The sequence below is a fragment of the Drosophila erecta genome, unplaced genomic scaffold, assembly GCF_003286155.1.
Source record: "Drosophila erecta strain 14021-0224.00,06,07 unplaced genomic scaffold, DereRS2 tig00000092-arrow-pilon, whole genome shotgun sequence".
NCBI classification, from domain to species: Eukaryota; Metazoa; Arthropoda; class Insecta; order Diptera; family Drosophilidae; genus Drosophila; species Drosophila erecta.
This window is the reverse complement of record NW_020825207.1, coordinates 774,645-795,636: the sequence shown is the minus strand read 5'-3', so window position 1 is coordinate 795,636 and position 20,992 is coordinate 774,645. Positions and strand designations below refer to the sequence as shown.

General features: G+C 48.5%; 3 protein-coding genes across 8 annotated transcripts; 1 reads left to right on the top strand and 2 right to left on the bottom strand.

Moving 5' to 3' along the window:
* Positions 1 to 5: 5 nt before the first annotated feature.
* On the bottom strand, positions 6 to 1,656 carry LOC6548643 (testis-expressed protein 9). The gene is made up of 2 exons (XM_001976595.3): positions 865 to 1,656; positions 6 to 797 (listed from the first exon to the last, which is right to left on the bottom strand). The coding sequence occupies exons 1-2, from the start codon at positions 1,434 to 1,436 to the stop codon at positions 203 to 205; spliced, it is 1,167 nt and encodes a 388-aa protein (XP_001976631.1). The 5' UTR covers positions 1,437 to 1,656; the 3' UTR covers positions 6 to 202.
* A 1,372-nt stretch (positions 1,657 to 3,028) lies between these two features.
* Positions 3,029 to 20,938, top strand: LOC6548644. 6 transcript variants are annotated; one of them, XM_026980038.1, is made up of 9 exons: positions 3,029 to 3,154; positions 3,639 to 3,870; positions 10,662 to 10,720; positions 11,308 to 11,356; positions 14,907 to 15,129; positions 15,188 to 15,254; positions 18,945 to 19,426; positions 19,483 to 19,801; positions 19,863 to 20,938. In XM_026980038.1, the coding sequence occupies exons 3-9, from the start codon at positions 10,670 to 10,672 to the stop codon at positions 20,058 to 20,060; spliced, it is 1,389 nt and encodes a 462-aa protein (XP_026835839.1). In that variant the 5' UTR covers positions 3,029 to 3,154; positions 3,639 to 3,870; positions 10,662 to 10,669; the 3' UTR covers positions 20,061 to 20,938. The 6 variants fall into 6 exon arrangements, with proteins under 6 accessions (XP_026835839.1, XP_026835838.1, XP_015012697.1 ...); XM_026980037.1 differs by having other exon boundaries at positions 3,591 to 3,870; XM_015157211.2 differs by having other exon boundaries at positions 3,029 to 3,158.
* Positions 11,759 to 13,245, bottom strand: LOC113564249 (actin-binding protein IPP-like). Its single transcript, XM_026980040.1, has 3 exons — positions 12,669 to 13,245; positions 12,413 to 12,612; positions 11,759 to 12,361 (listed from the first exon to the last, which is right to left on the bottom strand). Exons 1-3 carry the CDS (start codon positions 13,197 to 13,199, stop codon positions 12,151 to 12,153), a joined length of 942 nt encoding a protein of 313 aa, XP_026835841.1. The 5' UTR covers positions 13,200 to 13,245; the 3' UTR covers positions 11,759 to 12,150.
* Positions 20,939 to 20,992: the final 54 nt, after the last annotated feature.

The following is a 20,992-nucleotide window of genomic DNA, read 5'->3' as shown; positions in this document are numbered from 1 at the left end:
TGTGACAAAACAAGCCGAATCCCCGACTTTTATACTCGCCAACCGAGCAGGAGGATGCCGCCTAATCGAGTTACCGCGGGATAATTGAAACTAGATTGCTTGGGGAATTCATCGAGTGAGACCATAAAATGTAATTACATTCCACTTATATACATTGCTGAGTTATGCTTAACCTAGGCTGGCTTTCAAAGTACGGAAGGGTTCACGTCTTGGCATTCCAGTCGAGCACCTTGTTGAACTCCTTCTCGCCGAATCCGATGGCCGCCGACTGCTCCAAGCAGCTGGTCTGCCGCTTCAGGTTATCGATCATGTAGAGCTGCTTCTTGTACGCGTTGAGCAGGTCGCCCCGCTGGCGCTTTAGGGCCCGGATCCGGCTGTCCCGCAGCTTTAGTTCCTTGCGATGCGCCTCCAACTGGTCGCGCTGCTCCTCGCGCAGTAGCTTTAGTTCCTGGCGGGCCGCGTCGGCATCCTCCTGGACGCGTGACAGTCGGTTCTCCAGGTTAATGGTCGTCTGCCTGGAAACCTTGGCATCACGCTTCAGCTGCTCCAGCTCCCGCTGCTGGGTGATGAACTCCAGCTGCCGCTCCTTCTGGCGCCGGTTGGCATCCTCGCACTGCCGTTCGGCCCGCATCAGTTGCTCGGAGAGGTGCTTGTTGGAACTGATCGTCTGGTCGCGCTGGTTCTCAGACTTTCGGTGCGCTTCCAAGGCGAGCTCAAGCTGCTCCTTCTGTCGGGTCAGCTCTCCGGCGTGGTGAGCATGATCCTCCTCCAGAATGGCCACCTTGGCCTTGAGGAATCTAATAGACGAAAATAAGTATTGTATTATGGAAATTTATAGTTTTTTATTGTGGCTTCCCCACTTACTTGATAAAGTTGTCCTTGGTGACCTGCTTCTTCAGCTGGCCATTGACGACAGTTGTGCTCTCCCGCTTCTCTGTGACCTCCACTTCGACAACATCTTGTTTTCGGGCTGCCTCCTCGGCGTCGACACGCAGCAGTTCGTCCAAGGAAGGACTTTCGCTGAAGTTTGGGTTTCTGTACTTTACAAGCGTGGCAGTCTTGCTGCTCACATCCCGCGTGAAGGTGCTGAATTTGGACATTGTGCGGGCGGCGGGAGAGGTGGGCCCGGCGGCGGGCTTGGACTTGGTCAGCGTATTCGTATCGGGCAGCGGCGACCGGGCTGTGGGCACCACATCTCTGCCGGGTGAAGTTTTCGGTGCTGTCTTCGTGGGTGCTGTAGGGACACCCTTCTTGCGGAGCAGGCTGCTCGGTCCCTTTTGCTTCTGGAAGGTGGCGTATCGGGGCAGCGTCACCGCAGTGGATCCGGGCAAGCCCTTTGCCGGATACATGGCTTCGGCAGCTGGACTGAGGGTCAGCAGGTTCAGCTCCTGGTTTATTTTAAAGAGTTCCTTCTCGCGGGATAGAAGCTCGGCCATTACGGTGGGTCGATGCGCGGACAGTGACTAAGTATCTTGCAACAACGATTCTGATTTGATAAAAGACCTGGACAATCTATACACATTGAATTTTTCTCGGACTAAATTTGCTGATAGCTACACACGGTTATATCAAGGCTGACACTATAAATTCGCCTGAAGTAAATACATTTTCCGGACGCCAAACAGTGACAGTTACCCCGGGCTACGTAGTCCTGGTTCCCCGGTCGCCTTCTGGGAATCGGCCTGGTTCCTGCGAAAGTCCATGTCCTGTTGCTGTTTCATGGGGTGGTTTTCGGTTTGTTCGATTGTCCCCCAACGACTGTCGCTGGGACTTCCCCTCGGGAACTTTCTGACGCATTGAGGACTCCCAGAGTGCCAGAGTGGGCGTTAATAATTCACACTCTAGAATTCAATGATGTGGGCTGACTCTTTAGAATTTTTTATTTATAATTTATAAAATTTAAATTACAAAATAGTTGAACATATAAAAACAATTATCTCGCTTTATTCTAAAAAGTATGTTTATATTTAATGTATGGAAAATACTTTTAATGCCAGAAAGTGGTAATCGAGGGATTTACCCACCCGGTCCTCAGAAAATTCTCTCACGTCTAGAAAGAATAATTCGTCCAAGTTTCCCCATGCCCTTAGGATCGAAAAAGAGGAACACGCATAATAATCATAAATATTGGTATAACTAAGTATGTATAAACAGAATCGGGCTGCTTCAAGGAAATAGGGCCGAAAATAATAACAAGTCGGGGTCTCGGAGGTGTCACAGCTACCTGTACTCGCACCTGGAATCTCGAGGTCGCAAGGGCGCTGGGTTTACAGAATGCAAAGGCAAGTTCAAGATTTATGTGCCTCCCGAATAAAACAAAAGACAAGACAAGACAAACATGTGTCCCACAGAGAAGCCTCGTCAATCCAAGCAGTCAGCCCCACCAGTGGCTATATATGCCGTCATCAAGGTGTTCTGGTGACAGCCCACACACTGGCCATAATTGCACCGATCTGCTGCCAAGTTTGAGCAGAACCTGACTTCCAGTTGCGAGCGCACAGCTGTGGCCAAAAGCATGACGCTGGCCTGGAGGGGTTCCAAAGACACTTGGATTCCAGCTGAACATTTTGTCTTTTTTAAACTTTCCAAAAAATGTGTCTAAATCTAAAAATGGTATGTTGGAATTATATGGTTTCAAATTGCTCTGCTTTTAAGGTTTCCAGTCCAATGTTTTTCTATGTGCACACTTGCGATATGGGATGACCGCCGCCCGACCCTCTAATTATGCCGCACTCATTAGAAAGACAATCTGGACCCGCAGCCGTAGGTGTATTAAAGGGAGCCAGCGGAGCGTGGCCGCCAGTCCCGCCGGTCATCAAGTGCAGCTCAACTGGACGACGTGTTGCTGCTGAAAAACTGGCAGTGACACGGCGGCCACCGCAAACGGAGGCGATACTTACTATGCCTCAGTGAAGAGATCGTCTGAAGAGCGCACGTAGACTTGCCAATTGCTCCGAAAACACCAGAGCGCCGCCACTCCGAATCTGGGCAATACCGGTTGTCGGCCATCGTCTTGGCGTTTTCGTCGGAGTGCGAGTGCCTCGCTTTCGGGCCAAGTCAGTCTTGGCCAGGTCGGTGTGCGAGACACATCCACAGCGCTCAACGAACCTCGATTCCATCCGATTGCAGTTCCGATTCGTTTCGATCCCGAATCGTGCGTGAGTTTTTCGAGTGCCCTAACTCTGCGGTTAAGGCTCCGTTTACCCGGTTCTAATTGGATCGTGCGTGCGGATTTGGAACGGCTTCCCGTGGCTCAAAGAGACGCGCATGGGTTTCCGAGATTTGAGATTTGAAATAGTTGCGGTTGTTGCTGCTGTGCCTGTGATATTTCGTCGTGATTTTCTCTGATTGTTGTTGCCCTTGGGAAGCTATTAAGCTCGACGGGTGGTTGAACCGGGCCAGCAAATACGTGTTGAATGATTTGTGAATCTTTTGAATATTTCGCGTTGTTTTCTGGGGAAGTGCAAAAGTGTCGGGAAGTTTGTTGCCTCAGTCTTTTGTGTTGAGACGGCGTAATAGCAGCAGCAGCAGCAGCAGCAGCAGCAACAACTCGGATTATTTGCCACAATTCACCAAAGATCCGCTCTTAGCGTCTCTTTACCGCTCTTGGCCAACTCTTAAATGTGCAATTCCCGCAGCGTTAACATGTAAAACGAGTGTTGGCCACAAAACGAAATAATTATAGAGGAAGCCCGCAAAAAAAAACACTAAGGAAGTACACAAAATAAAAATCAAACTAATGTGAAACCAAATTTCGTTAAAATACTTAAAATCATCATCGTTCCGGACAACCAGTTTAAGCACAGCGAATTCGCAAACAACGGACACATAACAAATTGGATTACGCAAAAAGGGCGAAGTTGGATAGAGGTGAGTGTTGCGGAGTTTCTGTTTGAAAAGCCATAACCAAATAACCAGAAACCCGAAAACCGAACACCGAACACCGAAAACCGCAAAAAGAAACAGTTAAAATCAGGCAGAAAATCAAAGCTGTGCCGTTTGCAAAAACAAAACGAAAACAGCCTTAAAAGATGACTTCATAAATCGCCCGACGCTGTGGATGTGCCAAAAATCCATCAGCCAAACCGGTTGGCTTCAGTTCGCCTCGCTCGAAATTCGGAATTCAGGGAATACCAATACTTGTACTCGCGGGAACAAATTGAAGAAGCGCTGCAATCTGTTTTCTGTGCAAATGAAATGGGCCTTATCTGAAAAGCGGCCTGAGAAGCCATCTGTCCGGGGATCTGAACCTGTTTGCCAAGGTTGCCTGTGGCCGAAGTTGGCTGCCAAGTTCGCAGCCAGTTGCATCACCTGGGGACACAAATATGGCCGGGATGGGTTCGGCTATTGGCTATTGGCTATTTGAGGAGCCACATCACGGACATCCGTCTTCCATCCGCTTTTCCTTCCTTTTTTCCCGTTTTAATGCCCATTTCTGGATGCGCACCGCATATGTAATGTGTCATCGGGCTCTCGGACTCAAAGGTCCATTCACATTTTCCTCGCTCCGTGTGCGGCCATTATAAGCCAGAATCTGTTGCTAATTGGCTGACCCAACATTACCCACATGAGCTGGGAGCGGGTTCTTCTCCTTGTGGAACTTTTAGCACTTCCACGGATCACACAGCCATAATTATGTTCGTTCCATTGTGTTCGGGTTGGCGTCTAAAGAAGCAATTAGAAAAATTGATTGATGGAGAGACGGGGCCTCAACCCATCCCGATCCGACACTTGCATCATCTATGTGCTATGTGCTATGGGCTATGGGAATGGGAACCTTTCCCTTTTCCGTGATGCATGGCCTATTAATTGGTTAATTTGTGGTTTGTTGGCCATCAAAATATTGTAGTTGGCCAATGTAATGGTCTTCATCTGCGTTGAATGCAACGCCTTGGCTGGTGAATTATGGCTCATCCGTCGAAGTCGTTTATCTCCAACTTCTGTTGAATATTTCCCAGTTCTCCGGCATTCTCGGAAAGCTTTGCGCTGAGGAACGCCAACGCAAGCGTAAAATTTGTATAATTAAAAGGCGAATCTGCGCTCGAGCTGCTCGAATACCAGTTTCTGAGCCATCGTGTAGTTAACTTGTTTATATAACAGCCAGACAACAACTCGAAGTGACCTTGAAGCGGGTACAAAATAAGGTAAAGACGGAAAATATGATTGTACGTATAATTTCGTATTATTTGATGCCTGGCGATGTGTGTGCCCAGTTAAGTGAGCACAAAGCCAAAGACAAATGACAAACTTTCGGGGGTTTATGAACTAAGCCAAAAAATGTGTGTGGGCTTGCCAAAAGGTGTGTGTGTGTGATTGATTTATAATCTCCCGCAGAAGAACTAACAAAGAAAGCGCCAAAAATGGTGAGTTCATTCAACCAAGCCAAGACCTTTTTGTCGTTAGATTTTCCGCATGCTTCTTGGTATTGATTTACAGTTGAATCGAAAGACTTAGGCAACGAACTTCGCGACTGCATTACTCATACGACACGTTGGCGCTCACCACTAATTATGCAAAAACCCAAATGTTAGCGAAAGGCGTGCCCCAAGCCCAGCCGTGAGTCATGGGCCACGTTGCCCCCCGCTAAACGGACACTGTGCATTGGGTTGCTTGTTTGTTTGCGGCCAAAATGAAAAGTCGTCTGGCTAGTTGATTCCGCACTCCCGCACTCCCCAGCCTCCGCCACCACCACTGGCGAATTAAATCAACATTGGCAAGCTCACGCGGACTTAAATGCAGGCTTTTACCTTAGACCAACCCCACGCAAAACCCCGCGACTGCAGTGGACCACGAGCTTGTTCACTTCATTCCGAAACACTTTCAAATCCAAGCCTTAAATGGGGAGTGGCAGGCCAAGACTTTTGAACTGGCGACTGTGCTCAAAGGAAGTGAACACAGAACTGTGTCACATATTAAATGCTTTGGGTTCTCCGATGCCAAGGCACCAGATAAATATAAATATAGCATATAGTATTTTGAAATTTGTATTATTCATACGACAAAGCTAAGCATTTATGACTACAAGTAATTTACCTCCGTGAAGTTCTACGCTCATAAGCTTCAAGTATGAGATTTTTTATGGCTTAGAGGAAATCCACAGCTGAGAAAAGCTTGGATAAACTTATCATGGGAAGCGTAAGGTCAGCTTGGGCTGTCATTAATAAGTAAGGCCCACTTCTGGAGCTCATCAGTCGGGTCCCTCATCACAAGAAGGAATTAGCATATAAAAAAGAGGGCTCAATGAATAAGTCTTAATGACGTATTTGGCCGATTCTGACCAGCAGTAGCTGCTAATGTAGCGGGGCCCTGGATTTTAAGTACTTCTAGACGCGAAACCCCAGCCAAACCAAAACGGAACTACAAAACTAGTTTCAGCAGTGCCTTTAGGCTAAAAGAAACAAAAAAAAAAACATAAAAACAGCGGGTAACAATGGGCGCCAGTCAAAAGGCAAAAAGAGCAAAGTAAACGGCTAAAACTGAAATATTGTAGACCCGGCTGATAAAAATCAAACACATTCATGTCTACAGCTTAGCTCAAGTCACGTTCAATGCGAATTTCTTTGCCGTTTGTTTTTGCCTTTTCTTACATACTTTTCGTGGCAATAGGCCTGCAGCCACAAAAATTAGGCGTCAAACTGGGAGAGAAAAATATATTTAGGCAGCGCCGCGGGCCGAGCCAGTGTGGGTGTCCAATCAGCGGTTTGCATATTGGCCAGTCGGTTTGAGCCAAATTGGACATCTTGGCAAATGGCAGAGAAGCGCGCCATTTGCAGAGAACTTACATAACTTCATGGCAGCAGCAAAGCAGAGACACGCAGCTTTTGGTCTTAAACCCAAACTTGGTTCGCACAATGTGTGGCAAGACCCGATGTCTCCACGCTCCAGTTTGGTGCGTGTGGCAACAAGCAGGTCAGCGCATTTGGTCAAGAGGGTGGGGTTGCGTTTTCCCACTATAATGCCCCCTAATGATGCGCGATTTTCAAGTTCTCACATTGTCTTAATGGCCAATTGGCCATTAGAGCTGGTCGGCTGCCGTTGGCCCAATCTATTAAATCTATAAACGGAATCGGCGTTGGCGTTTATTGCAATTGGCCAACAGCAAATTAAGCATTGTTAGCTCATTTGGGGCGAACAAAGGCGACGGCGAGACAATTGCACCGACCTTGAGGCAATCGCCGGGTGGCAATAAGTTCGTTCCGATCCGCTGCTTTTTGACTACCTGGCAAGCTATCAATCCCCAATAAAGTGCCAGCTAATTGCTGCATCTGAAATCTGAAGTCCACATTTAAAATTCTAATTTCCAGGTTTTCAGAAGCAAAGCAGAGCCTGCATACACAAGCAGGTGAAAGTCGATGCCTCAATTGCCATTGATCTCGACGCTTGATTAGCCCCAGCCCGCTGGCCAACTAGAATTTCGGACCCGAGTAAAAGTAAAAGCTGGGCTCGAAGTCCGGCTATAAAGCCGCTCTGACCTCAATCGGCGGATGGCCTTAGCTGCCCTTTTTGTTCGACTCGTTAATTGCCGTCATTAAGAACAATGCGGGACAATCGCACAATGCATCTTCAGAGCGGGTCTTCAGTCTTCAACCTCCAGTGTTCCGTCTTCAGTCTCCGGAGGTCAGTCTTGAAGGCCCTAACCCTCCCCAACTTACTTTCTACGCCAGCGGAATTGCAGCGAAATTGGCTCTACGCATCGCTATGCTACACTGAAAAATAAGCTTGGCTTGCTACTTGAATGCCGTGTGCCAAGCAGAATGTGGAGCGTGTTGGATTCACTTTACACTTCCCTACCTGCCTTAATTCTTATTTAATTTATAGTACGAGTGTGTGAAATCTGCAATTGATCATCGCTTGACATGCCATTTTTCTCCGAGTGTGATTGATCACTCTACTGCCGCGATGTACGACGGAGATTTCCCATTTTAATGGCAATGGCAAACCGCAACCGAAAGTCGGTAGAACCTCACACATCCCCCCCACCACCACCACCACCACCACCAGCACCACCATCGGCATAGTTCCAAATGGGTCAGCCACGTTATGGGTTTCCATGGGTTTGTGTGCTTAGCACAGTTTTTGTTTGTGATTTGCGATTTGCCAATGCCCTCGGCCATTCAGATTGGAACCAGATCTGACTTTCGAGATGGGAGTCGTCAGATATTCCAATTGACTGGCTGCGCGAGATGGCTGAGATCTCCGAAGGTTCCCAGGTGGGCGCCTAGATTAATGTGGTTCACCCAGATTGTTGATAGATCCGCGGGAGGTCCGTTCCCCTAATTAGCCACTTCATTGGGAATTGGCTCCGCCGGCCGGCCGCCAGCATTTCATTTTCGAATACTCAGCTGGGCGCAATTTCACGCACAGTTACGCGCTTTTTTCACACTATTTCCCACTTTTCCATTTTCCCGGCGGTTTTGCTCAAGCAGAAAGCCGAAAAGCTAAGTGTGCATTTCAAAACTGTTTTTTGCACACCCGCGTCGGGCATTTGAGGCAAGTAAACTACGGGAAAATGGAAACACGCGAGGTCACTTAGCCGCCACATTAACATTAGCAGAGCACACACTCCAATGAAACTGCAATTGTTTAAACTTTTAACAAAAACATAAAGCTCACAACTTTGTGGCCCGGCTGGCACGCAAAACCCATTTAATTTATTCAGTTGCACGGCCCATTTTGTTGGTTTTTGTTTTCAGTCTTACCGAATGCTTATTTAGTTACTTCGCTGCTATTTGCTCTGGGAAATGTGTGTCAAATGAATTCAAATCGACACTTGCAGCCATTCGTTACATTCGAGTGCACACGATTGATTGGCCCGTGAATCATCAATGCCTGATTTTTATGCTGGTCAGGAATAATATTCTTGGGCTCCATGGGGAGTGCTCCAAGTGGGGCAACTGCGACGAAGTTACAGGAAGCGAAGTCTTACCGAGAAGAGTTTGGTATATTAACATTATCAATCCTCAACATTTTTGGTAACAGGGGGTTCTAGTCGTTCCCGGGCTTATTACGACCAGATATCTGCAATTTGTGCCCCAATTTCGTGCAATTTCCCTTATCACCGATGATCGTAATTGAAGGTCAGCTTGCCATTTCCACTGGCCATTTGGCATCATGTTTGTTTCCTTTGCTGCTTTTTTAGCCCCAACTGGGTAACGAGAGCAGATGCCAATCAAAGTCATTATTCATAATGCTCGTTGGCGTGCTCCGCCGCATTTTTTCAAATCATTTTTCATTTTTTGCCTGCATGAGGTGCGTTTTCAATGCGCACTTTTTACCTGTGTATCTCGCTAGAGTCGCTTGCGTCATTTGCTAATTTTAGCTAATTTATTGCAATGCCAGTGGAAGCACGAGTACGTTTGTACCGCCCGGATACATCCCACTGGCTCAACTGGCGTCAGTTGGCAATTTGCATTCGACTCCGAGCCACGTTTGTCTACTTACGGATCGCCTGGTGTCCAGGAAGTGTGGGCCTCGAGCTTTGACAAATTGACGTGTGCTCGCCGCATAATGCCAACAATCTATCAATTTCCAGCGGATCTATTGACCCAATTCCGTGCTGCTCCCCGAACCAATTCCAATAGCAACCAGACTCCCAGCGAGATTACACCTCTCGGATAATAGCCGGCCGTATCTTTGAGTCTGTATCTCGACCCGGGGTGAGTGGATGTGGCTGGAGTGCTGGTATTGTGACATCATCACTCTGGCGTTGTGTGTGTGTGTGTGTGTGTGGTGAATGAATTGTGTTGGCAGAGTCAGCGGTAACAACAAATCATTATCGCCTTTCAACCATCAGTGTTAGCCGCATTGTGTTGTCTTACGACGCCCGAAACACGGATCCACATGCACGGCGAGAAATGATCTCATTTCGGCTATCAACTGGGTGGTGTTATGGCCAAAACGGGATTCTCAAATGTGGCAATACTCGTGATTTATTGTAATGGTGGTTTATATTTAATAAACATAATTACATTTCTAATGGCGTGGTAGTAAAATTGGTCAGCAAACGCGGTTAAGCTGTGAGGAGTATACATGGTATATATGGTCTTTAAGTATTCATTACTACTATTCTGGGAGTATTATCCGAAAGTATTATCCACGCATTACGCTCTGTGTAGTGGCCACTTCGAAGATGACTTCCTGGCGTGGCGTGACTCGCCTGCAAAGTTCTCAGCGATCGGCAGGAAGTGGAAAACCGTTTGTCACGGGCTATTGATATGCGCTTAATATTTGTTCGTCTGTGCTTCTGTTGCCAAGAAAATGCGGAAACCCGAGTCATGATACCATGATGCCATGAGTTGCTCTTGGTGGATGTCTGTTTGCCCAGCGCTCGACTGCTGGCACCTCCGAGATGTAACGTTTCTGGAGGAACCACCACCAACATTCCACTCGATGCGAGGCCAACCCATTTGCAATGAGTCCGCACGCGAACCCAAATTCGCCGCTGTTGACTTGACCCATTTGGCAGCAGAAAGTTTGCCTTTGGGCCTTTGGGCCACGATGTTGTTCATTACAGAATCGCTGTGTTCAAGTGATTTAGCATATTCCTATATGTGTGCAGTGGGTGTGGAACCGGTTTTCGGCGGGCTTTCAGTTTATATATTCGGTTTTGACTATTTGCCAAGGTTTAATATCCGTCACTCGGTCTTCTCTCACTCTTGCAGCTCGCACCATGAAGACAGGCACTCGAATGGACGCTTTCCACACGGCGCTGCACTTAATCGTAAGTATTTTGTGCTGGGTATTTGTGTTCTTCCCCAGGCCCATCGAAATGGAAAATTGCTGCAGTCGGCCAGAACACATCAATCAGGCATCAAGCATCAGACATCAGGCAGCCCGCTGAATGACAATTGCATGCCAATGCGATTAACCTGGATGCGGGACTGGAGGCTCCCTCCTCCGTATGCTAAACGCGACTCCGAGTGGCCAAAAGTGGCACACCAGCGCCATTCTAAGCCGCTTGGCCCCAAAGAGCCGACATTCAGGTTCGGGATCGGAATTGGGATCGAGCTGGGGTTCAACTCTAACCCAGGCTGGCGAAAGTTTGCCAGTCTGTCCAAAGGAGCCTCAGAATCGTGAGAATGCAGCGATTCTCCTAACCGCCGGCAACACGAAATCGAAATTTCCCCTTTAATTAAAGAAGCTTACTGCCGATGGATTAGGCCAGGGACTTAATGTCGGCTTGTCGTGATTTATGTCAACGCTTTGTGGTCGAAAAGGGGTCGGGTCGGGGGATCCAAGACGGAGTAGCCCATATGCCAACTATAGCCAACTATGCTAATGAGTGACTTGTCTCCACTTTCTTTGCAGACAATCGCAGCTCTGACGACGCACGCGGCGCAGATTCCAACGGCAATGAGTGAGTACATAAATCTGTTCATTAAGAAGCTAAACCGCATTCTATGGATTGGGGGTACCAAGTCAGTGGGGGCCCACAGAAAAATCGCCAGCCAATTGGGAACGGAGACGCGGCAAGATTAGGCCCAGTTGGGGGCTTTGTTGGTCTCTGGAAACATAAGACAATATTCAAATGAGGCGGCGCAACCTGACTTATCAAGCAGAAGTAAACTAATGGAGAATATAATTGATATTTTTATTGTCACGGCATTGGCGAAGCAGTTAAGATTGGAAACTACTAACGACATTAGTAGCTGTCGAATTGGGAATATATATTCGGATTTTACATCAAGTAGGAACGACTTTTGTTTATGGGCTCACAAAGTACCCACAGTTATAAATCCATCATGACGTAACAAGCAGCTTACAAATTTATTTATAAATAGATACGAATGCCTGATGAATAGGTTCCCCTGCAAACGGCTGCGCATTACCTAATTAGTTATAAAGGCACTCCACTTAATCCGCCAGCGCTTTGGCCATTGTTAAGTCAAGCCGCTAAGCTGGCTGTTGTCTTTCTGGTTGCCAAATCTCTGTTGACTCTGTTTGCCAAAACCAAAACGAGCCATTATAATCGCATGCAAGCAGCGGTCCAGTGAAGGCGCTTTGGGGACTCTTTGGAGCTGCCTCATTGAGAGGCGACTGGCGGAGCATTGCGGCACACTTCCTTCTGGCTTTCACATTGCGTTTTCGGCTTGGCTTGGAGAGGGATTGGAATGGGGAAGGGGATTGGGATTTGGCTAAGACCCCGGTGACCTAGGAGCCATGCTCGGGCAGCGATTGGTGGAGCGACTCCAGGTAGTTGAGGAATTGCTGATAGGTGAAGAACTGACCCTGGTTTCCACCTGGGTTTCGGTGGTAGGAGCAGCGACTGTCGAATATCCACTTCCGCTGCACCGGGGCGCTTAATTCCTTGACCAGGCTGATGACGCCCTTTGTCAGATCGCAGAGTTCGGAGGAGGTGTACCTGCAGATTGAATCGTGTCTTATAGGGACTGGTCTCCTGTTCTGGACTTACACGAAGGCCTTGTTGACTCGCTCCCTGACTTTGGGGCTCTGGCAAATGCTGCTCAGCACCAGGGTCTGGTGCTCCCCCTGCAGGAACCGCAGGAAGAGCGGAGGTAGCAGGCAGAACCGGACGCAGTCCATAATCCTCTCCATGTGCACCTTCCGTCCGGTCCAGTCATGACTGAGCCAGCGAACTGCACTCATGAAGATCTGTGGGGTGTGGTCGCTCTATTAGCTTGTCCCCGAAATGTCCGCGATCGTCTCACCTCGATTTCACTGTTCACGCCCACAGTTTGGGTGCCCAGCAGATCCAGCACCCATTTAATGTCCAGTTCCACAAAGTCCTTGGAGGCCACCAGGGGCAGGAAGAACACCTCGATGCGGGATAGCAGCAGCAGTTGGAGTGTGTGGATCGCAAACCTCTGCGCCTCGAGGAACAGTTCGAAGGCCAGGCTTCCGCAGATGGAGCTCTCGTTGAAGCAAGCGAAGGCGTACTCCACCAGCTCATCGATCTTCATAAAGAAGGCTGCGCTGTACAGCTCCACCAGGGAGCAGCCTGCCTTCAGGCTCTTCGTGAGGTCCAGCATCCAGTTGTAGATGACGTGGAAGGCCGTCGGTGTCACCATGTTGCTGGGCAAGTGGGCAGTGAGGGTATCTGATGCATCGGCAAGGTCCTGGAAGAACCTGGAATGCGCCTGCAGGACCTGCAGATGGCATTGAAACTTGTACTTGCCCACATAAACGCTAAAGGAGCAGCACTCGGGGTTAGCCAGAAGTCGGAGTAGCTTGGCATCCATTGGGACTTTGGCGGCTTGCCTGCAGTTCAGAATTTCTCCGCTTGGACTTGCCGTTGGCAGAATACTAAAAGCGGAATTCAGAGGTTCCAGTTTCGCGTTCTGGAATTTTTCGGAACTGTGGGGATATATTATTATTACGGATATAGAGCTTAACGTGGCAGATGTGTCTCACCTCTTGATATCTGAATCAAAACTCGGCTGGGAAAGATTATCTTTCTTACTTAAGAGAAGCTGCAGATGATCGAGTGTACTCACCTCAGGAACAATTTCCGCCTTTTTCGTTATATATAAGCTAGATATGGCCGCAGCCAGATCCGCGGCCAGGGCATCGATCTCAGCCTGGTCCATCTTTCCACCTTTACATTCCTGTTCGGACTTATTTTCCGGCGCAATCTCGTCCATCTCTGCACTTAAAATTTGTTGGAGCTCAAGACTCTGCGAAAGCGATCGACAATTCGCTTGAACCAGATCCTAATCACGAAGTATTCTATAAATTTATGAACCATAACCTGAAACTGGGAAGTTGATTTGTTTTTCCTGGCAACTCGGTACACATATATTTGGGCTTTGCATTTTCTTTGTTCGCCAAGTGCCAAGGGAACAGCTTGAGGAAGAGCAACTTTGTTTTGTCTAGTTTGTTCTACTTGAGGAGTGCAGCTCTGCTCGCCTGCGGAGACCGTAAAATTATACATAATAGAAAGCCATTAAATGTTTTATGTGCCTGCCAAGCCGCCGAGTGGATTCCATTCCAGTGGAGTAAGAAAACCGGCTTAGCGACGGCCGTGTTGCATGCAATTACTTTGCCCAGAACCGCAGTAAGTGATGCGAAATGCTGCAAGGTTCGTTGAACCGCCTCGACCGAAGCCATCCCGTCCCATCCCATCGCATCGCATCCCATCCCAGCCCATCCGATCCATATACACACCACTGAATACACACCGCCAACTGCCAGGGCGAACGTGCCTGGGCAGCTCATCTCTGGTCTCTCCTCCTCTTGGTCTTGGTCTTGCTCTTGGTCTTGCTCTTGGTCTTGCTTTGGTCTTGCTTTGGTCTGGGATTTGCTCTTGGTCTTGGAACACAATTGTGTACCTTCGCAGAGGAGCCAGCGGGGAGTTCTCGGCTCTGCGAAGGCTGGCTACAAGCAGGAAATGCCAAGAGCACCTCCAAATCCCCGGCAGTGCATCGAATGGTTTGCAAAGTTCAAGGAACTTGCGGCGTGCAGTCTTTCTAATGGCCCCGGGCTTCTGTGGCATGTCTGCGCCCCCAGTTGCTGCTTCTGCTGATTTTCGAAGTTGCCGCTTCAATGGCTTCTCAATGTCATGAACGTGCACTGAAAAAAATTGTTTGTTGCCAGGTACTTGCACCTAAAGGGGAACTTTTATCCTATATCAGTTAGCAATCTTCGTGATTCTTCCTAGACATTCTCATATATTAGCATTTATTAAAAACATTTTGAAAAGCTCCTTGAATTTTTCGCAGTTTATTGTTGTTTGCTAAAGTCTTCCGCATGCCAGTTAAAGGCAGCTTGGAGTATAGTCTCCAAATAGTGCTCCCATGGGCCTTTGTCTTGGCTTGGCTCATGATTTATGCTAAGAGCTCGCGAGGATGCGGCATCCATTGGGTCGCCTAACTGTGCTTTTTTTGGGAGTGGGCCTGTCGTGTTTCTGTTTGCATTTCATAATTTCCCGTTTACGATTTCCCTTGCAGAGGATGCCCAGAGCTCGCTGAGCGAGGCGATTGCAGCGGCGGAGGCGGAGGTGGCCTCCACCTCTAAGCCGGCGGTGGAGCCGAGTGTGCGGATCAAGTGCCTCTCCGGATCGATGCTGATCACCATCAAAGACGCTCCTCCGAACCACGAGACGGGGCTGTTCAGCGGCATGATCTACCCGAAAGGCCTGTCCAAGAACTCCACCTGCTTGAGCGAGTACAGGTGAGTCCGCACTCTAGGCACTCAAATCTGGATTCTAATCCACATCCCTCCCCCGCAGAGACCATGTGGGCTCCCTGCGGTACAAGCTGCCGCTGAGATCTTGCAACACGATGCCGAAGGAAACGGTAAGGCTAGAACCCCATCCTTCCCAGAAAAACTCCCACTCAGACAGTTGGTACGTGCATAGGTGACGCCATGTACCGGCCAACTCGTTCCACCATTTTGGCATGCAAATAAAAAATTAAACATTAAGCTAAGGCACTTATAAGGCAGGCAGACCCGACTCATTGGTTACAAGGTAAAGTCCATAAGCCAAGATGATGAGTCCATTGAAAGGTTGAATCTCAAATGGCCAACTCACGCACCTTTTGCGGCTGAACTAATGATGCGATTGTGATGGCTTCACGGAGATTCTATCTGAAATAGCAGTCGTTAGATGTGCTGGGTAACATGGGGACCATAAGCAGTGGGCTTGGCTATTATAAATGTCTGTCGCTTAGTTAGAATCAGCCAGGAATGATGGAGTGATTGTATAAAAGTATTTTTAGATATTATCATTGCACTGTGTAGTAAAAACCTGTCAGAAAAGTTTTTAATTACATTTGCCAGCAAATTTCCCAAGATCTCCGAACCAATCAAGTGTATTTCTGATCTCATGCACCCGACCAGCCATGACGAGCTGTCTCCCATGTCCCTGTAAGCCATATCGAATGATCCGAAAGACGGCCGAGATGTGCCATATAAATTTCAGTCTCACATCGGGCTAGTCTAATACTTATATGGCTCGACTTATTTATTGGCTCATTCACTCGATCTATTCGGGCAAACAACGGGCAGCGTTGTGCTCGGAATCATTTTGAAATCTCAATTAGCACTTAACCGGGCTAATGCGGCTGCAACTCACGCACCGGCTGGCATTTTGTAGCCACTACCTCGGTCCGATTGTGATACATATTAATGTAGTTTCTCGGCATTTATGGGGCCAGCGTTTTGTAACTCGGCGTCTGTGCGGCTGCTGCTCCTTTCTTTCGCTCGATTGGATTGACACAATTTCTGAAATTACCAATGTTAATTGCAGTTACGACAGCCGTCATATAATCGATGTGGCAAGAAAGTACCGTCCGTTTCAGAACCACTAGATGTGATGAGATCAATGGAGGCAGCTGCCCCATGATCTAAGATATATTGGAAAACGTTTAAGTGTGCTTTAAAGTCATTATAGCTTTGTATGTTTTTGATTAGTAGTATGTTTTGTAGTATGTAAAACTAGTATTTAAGAACGATAAATCAGTAAGCACTACTTGACTAAGTTCGTTGCCTAAGTCATTTGTTTTTGGTTGCCACTTCATAATTATCGGTTTAGTGCTGGGATTTAACGTGTTTTTATAGTACTAAGTGGGCAGAACTCATTGCAATGCTCATCATACCGAAGCTTTTAGTGGTTACCAATTTGTGGAATCGAAGATACAGATTTAATGATTCCAACTGAGGTCTGCCTACCATATATAGCACATGAGTATTCTTTGCACTTAGTTCGTTGCCTAAGTCTTTCGTTTTTATGGCTTTGTCCTTCGCCGCCCCGCCTTTTTTGTTGATCCAAGCAATTCACGTCGAGTGTTCAATAAGCCAGAATCAGTAAACATTATTTACCCCCCGCAAACACTGGAAAATCAACATCGGCCAAGGCCCGTCGGTAGATGTCTTAAATGTTTGTCATTAAACGCGATGAGCGGGTCTCATCCAGCGTGCAGTCCCCTAATGGAAGCCATCCTGCCTTACGTCATCCGCGTCGAGATGAGCTCATTGCAGTGTAAAAAGTCGCGTGACAGGCCGACACATCTGCTGCCATTGAGCGACTGGTACTTGCTCCGCTGGAAGTCGAGGGTCTTGGCTGTGCGCATGTCAGGCATAATTAAATGAGCCACGAGCAGCACGAGCAGCACTCGCAGCACTCGCAGGGTCGTCCGAGATTTTTAATTAAAAACTAATTGCTGCCATCCCAGAACTCCAAACTCCCTGCTATCGACTGCCATCGAAGGCAATTGTTCACAGCTCCGCTAGGAAGCCATCTCGCGTCGAAATCAATTTGTTCTGTGCGCTGGCAATGCGTTCATTGGCCACCAATGCCGTCGGATGACCATGAAAAGGCCAAAAAGTGTTCGGACATGTAAGCGGTTTATGGCCGATATTGATATTTAAAGGCAGCTACCGCCGTGTTTGGAGCGAAGGTCAGTGCGGTGACTGACTCCCACGCATCCGTTCCGAACCTGTTTTCCAGCCATCCGATACATTTACACTTGCTCCGGAGCACATTCGAGCTCCATGTTTACGCGGAGAAGTGTTATAATGACATAATAGGGTTTTCTACCGTTAGAACCACCGATGCCCGTGCTTGAAGTCTTAAATGTCACTTTATTATGCTTTTTATTGGCCCATTGTCTCGAGATGATGATGCCCAGATGCTGAGAACCGACCCTCAAACATAACTGTCAACGGTTCTCGGGGACTTGGGCAACAAAGGAAGCCCCTGCTCCCCAGTTTCATCTTCTTGTTTTCCTAACCGTTTCTCGGCTTGTTTTAAGCGGAAACCGTGTTGGGCAATAAATCGCACTGACCAGCGTCTAAGTCCACAGAAAGTCGGCTTCCCCAGCCGTCGATTACTGCCTTAGCCTGCTACAGCAACAAACATCGGCGCTGGCCATTAAGAATGACTGCCCGAGGAGGGCCCACTTAGGCGAAGAACTTCCGTGCCCAAATCTGTGCAGACCCAATTACAAAACTTCCGAGCGGGCGGCGTGCTTGGCATGGATGGAGTACTCCGTCATTACCTCACCTTCCGCGTTCTTCCGCGGAGTTGTCCCTCGGCTGGCACAGCCAAAGCCATCGAGTGTGTACTCGATTTGTTTCTGCTGTCCGCTGGAATTAGCACAATCACCGATGGGCGAATAACCCGTTACCAGTGCACAGAGCGAAAAAGTTCGAAAATTCCCGAAATGGATAGTTCATATATGTTCAGCGGGAACTCTTATGGAGAACTGTAATCGTTGGACCCTTAGGTAGCTTCATTGGAGTTACAAAGGGCTATTATGGTTTTCAGAAAGACTGAGACAACCAAATCTTGAGTAACTCCCTAATAGAATTCAATGATGAACCTCTGCAGGTGTTAATAAGCAGCAAGCCCCAATGAGTTTCCCACCAGTGGATGTCCAATTAAAATTATCTCCTGAGGGAAATTGCATCATGACGATGGCAGTATTCTTGGCTTCTCCAAGTGCCCAAGTAAGAAGCCATTGGGATTCATCATGCAAACTTGGCTAATTTGCGAGGAGATAAGGCCCGCAGATCCCCGACTAGACGTCACACCTGGCTGATCGGCTCTAGCACCATTCTGAAGGCGACTCCAGGAAGTGCTCCACAGCCCCCATAGCCTGGGCATATGGCATTGTTTGACTTGGGTCGCACATTCAACTCGGAGGGGCGATTTCTGGCTGCAACCAAGCGTGAATCTGAATGCATAATGAGAAGTCGCCATTCTACTTGGGTTCAGGTGGATGATATGGCTTCTCGGCTTCGGTATCCAATTTTCGAAACTCTGTATTTGTGGAAGTTGGTGTACAGCTCAGCTCAACTGGCGTATAAGGGGCGAACGGGTTTGTTGTCTTGGTCTTTTCTAGATAGGTGGTGATTTGATGAAAAGTTCCCATTTTAGTGGCAATAGCTTGTAATAAAACGCCACTCAAAATCTGTCCAACATTCATTCATTTGTAGTAAAAGAAGCCATACATTTGTCCCATATATAATGGCCTATTTTTCAGGATGACGGTGGCATTGAGTTCTTCAACACCATCGTGCTGCAGCCCCACCTGAAGCTCATCACGGACCTGGGACGTGGCTACCATGTGCGCTGTGCCTACAAGAGTCGCGACGCGGCCATGAAGCCCAAGAAGTACCTGCGGAAGCACGCCCAGAAGCCGCAGGCCTTCCGCAGCGACGATCGGCGGGAGTACGGGCGATCGCTGGACAAGCAGCAGGACGACGACCTGGACGAGGAGGATGTCTACGATGCGAATGCCCCGCCCCAGGAGGAGGACGTGACCAACAACGAGATCCCTATGCCGGGCTGCCACATGAAGATCTACAACGACGAGCACAAGATAGCCGACGACGTGAAGATCGGCGATCCTCTGACCATCGTGATCAGCATCGATAAGCAGCAAGTGTACGGACTCCATGTCACGGATTGCATAGTTCGCGACGGCCTGGGATGGGGAGAGCAGCGACTGGTGGGCGAAGATGGGTAAGGTAGATATGAATCCGCATGGATATGGTATGTACAACGGTCTGTTCCTTCAGCTGCCCCATGGACAACGAGATCATGGGTCAGTTCAACTACACCCTGGACCGATTGGCGGCCAACGTGACTTTCCCGGCTCACAAGTTCCCCTACACCACATCAGTGTACTACCAGTGCAACGTGCGACTGTGCGCCCTGGAGGATCCCACCTGCCAGGAGGCTCCCCAGTGCGTCGGCAAGAGGCCCAAGCGCCAGACTGCCGTGGACAGCAAGGAGGAGGACGGCCTGCCCGCCACCATCGAGGTCTTCTCTGGCCTGTATGTGAACGAGAACGAAAACGCCAACGACAGCGACGAGGATGCGGTTTACAAGGAGAAGGTAGGTGGTCAATGCAGGTGGGAAATGCTCGAACGCATCCGATTAATACCCTTTACCATAGACTCTGGACGACGCCCTGTGCGTGTCGCAACGCACCTTCGCCATAGCCATTGCCATCGCCGGACTGATCCTTATGCTGGCCGTGGTCGCCGCCGTGCTCTGCATCATGGCGCGTAGGAGCACCAAGACGGTGTCCAACTCGGGCAGCTCCATCTACAGCGGACCGTACACGAACACCGCCTTCTCGCACAGCAGCTAAGCTCGGGAGGAAGATGAGAAGGATAAGTCCCCCAGGAGGAGATTCTAAATTCAACGTTTCCAAAATGCAAAACACTCAAAGTGTTAAAAAATCAGAGGGTTCCCAGGAGGAGATTCGGTCGCGCAGGTGCGCTGCGGTAGTCAACGATTGGTAGGAGCGGAGCCACTTAGTTTTAGGATGCCGGAGCAGTCAGACGTCCAGCGGCTGTTTCTTAGATTAAGTCTAGCCTTAGTTGCAATGATGTGCAGAGATTACCGGGCAATGGCCGGGGTCCATCCTAATTGCCCGCTAATGTCGCAGAGATCTTGGTGCCCACATGAGGAAACGGATATCCAAGGAGCTCTGTTCCGCACAGTCGGTGTTGGACTCGCCCCCCTTAAGCGTGTTTCTACATCCCTGACCCCTGACCCCGACCCCCGACCCATTCCCCAACCTAATCTTTCGAACTAACAACGAATGCAGCAGCCGACGCTCAGGTGATATTTGTACTCGTATCTACATAATGCCCAACTATGAACTACTCGTAATTTATTTACTCATCGGATGACCAACTGCCCTTCTAGTAGAATTTCCTGAATACTTTCTTGTCATCGATTTACGTACTTAATTCTCAAGCGGCAGGAGCCCTTATTATAAATCAGCCGTCCGGATCAGCCACCTACTATACATGGTATATATAACATATATGAACGTAGAACAGTTCTCAAACTAAGCTCAGCATTTGCACCGCTTCAATCGAGCATTCCAACGTCCACTGGCGGGGGAATGCTCCTCTGGAGCCGTACAAGCCACGCGATTCAATTCATACTGAAGCTCAATTAGTGTACCTCTAAGTTAATATTAATCAATGAACAATAAACTCAAACTGACCTATATGCCTAAAAGTGAGTGACACTACCTGTGGGGGACTACAATACCACGCTGCACACTTT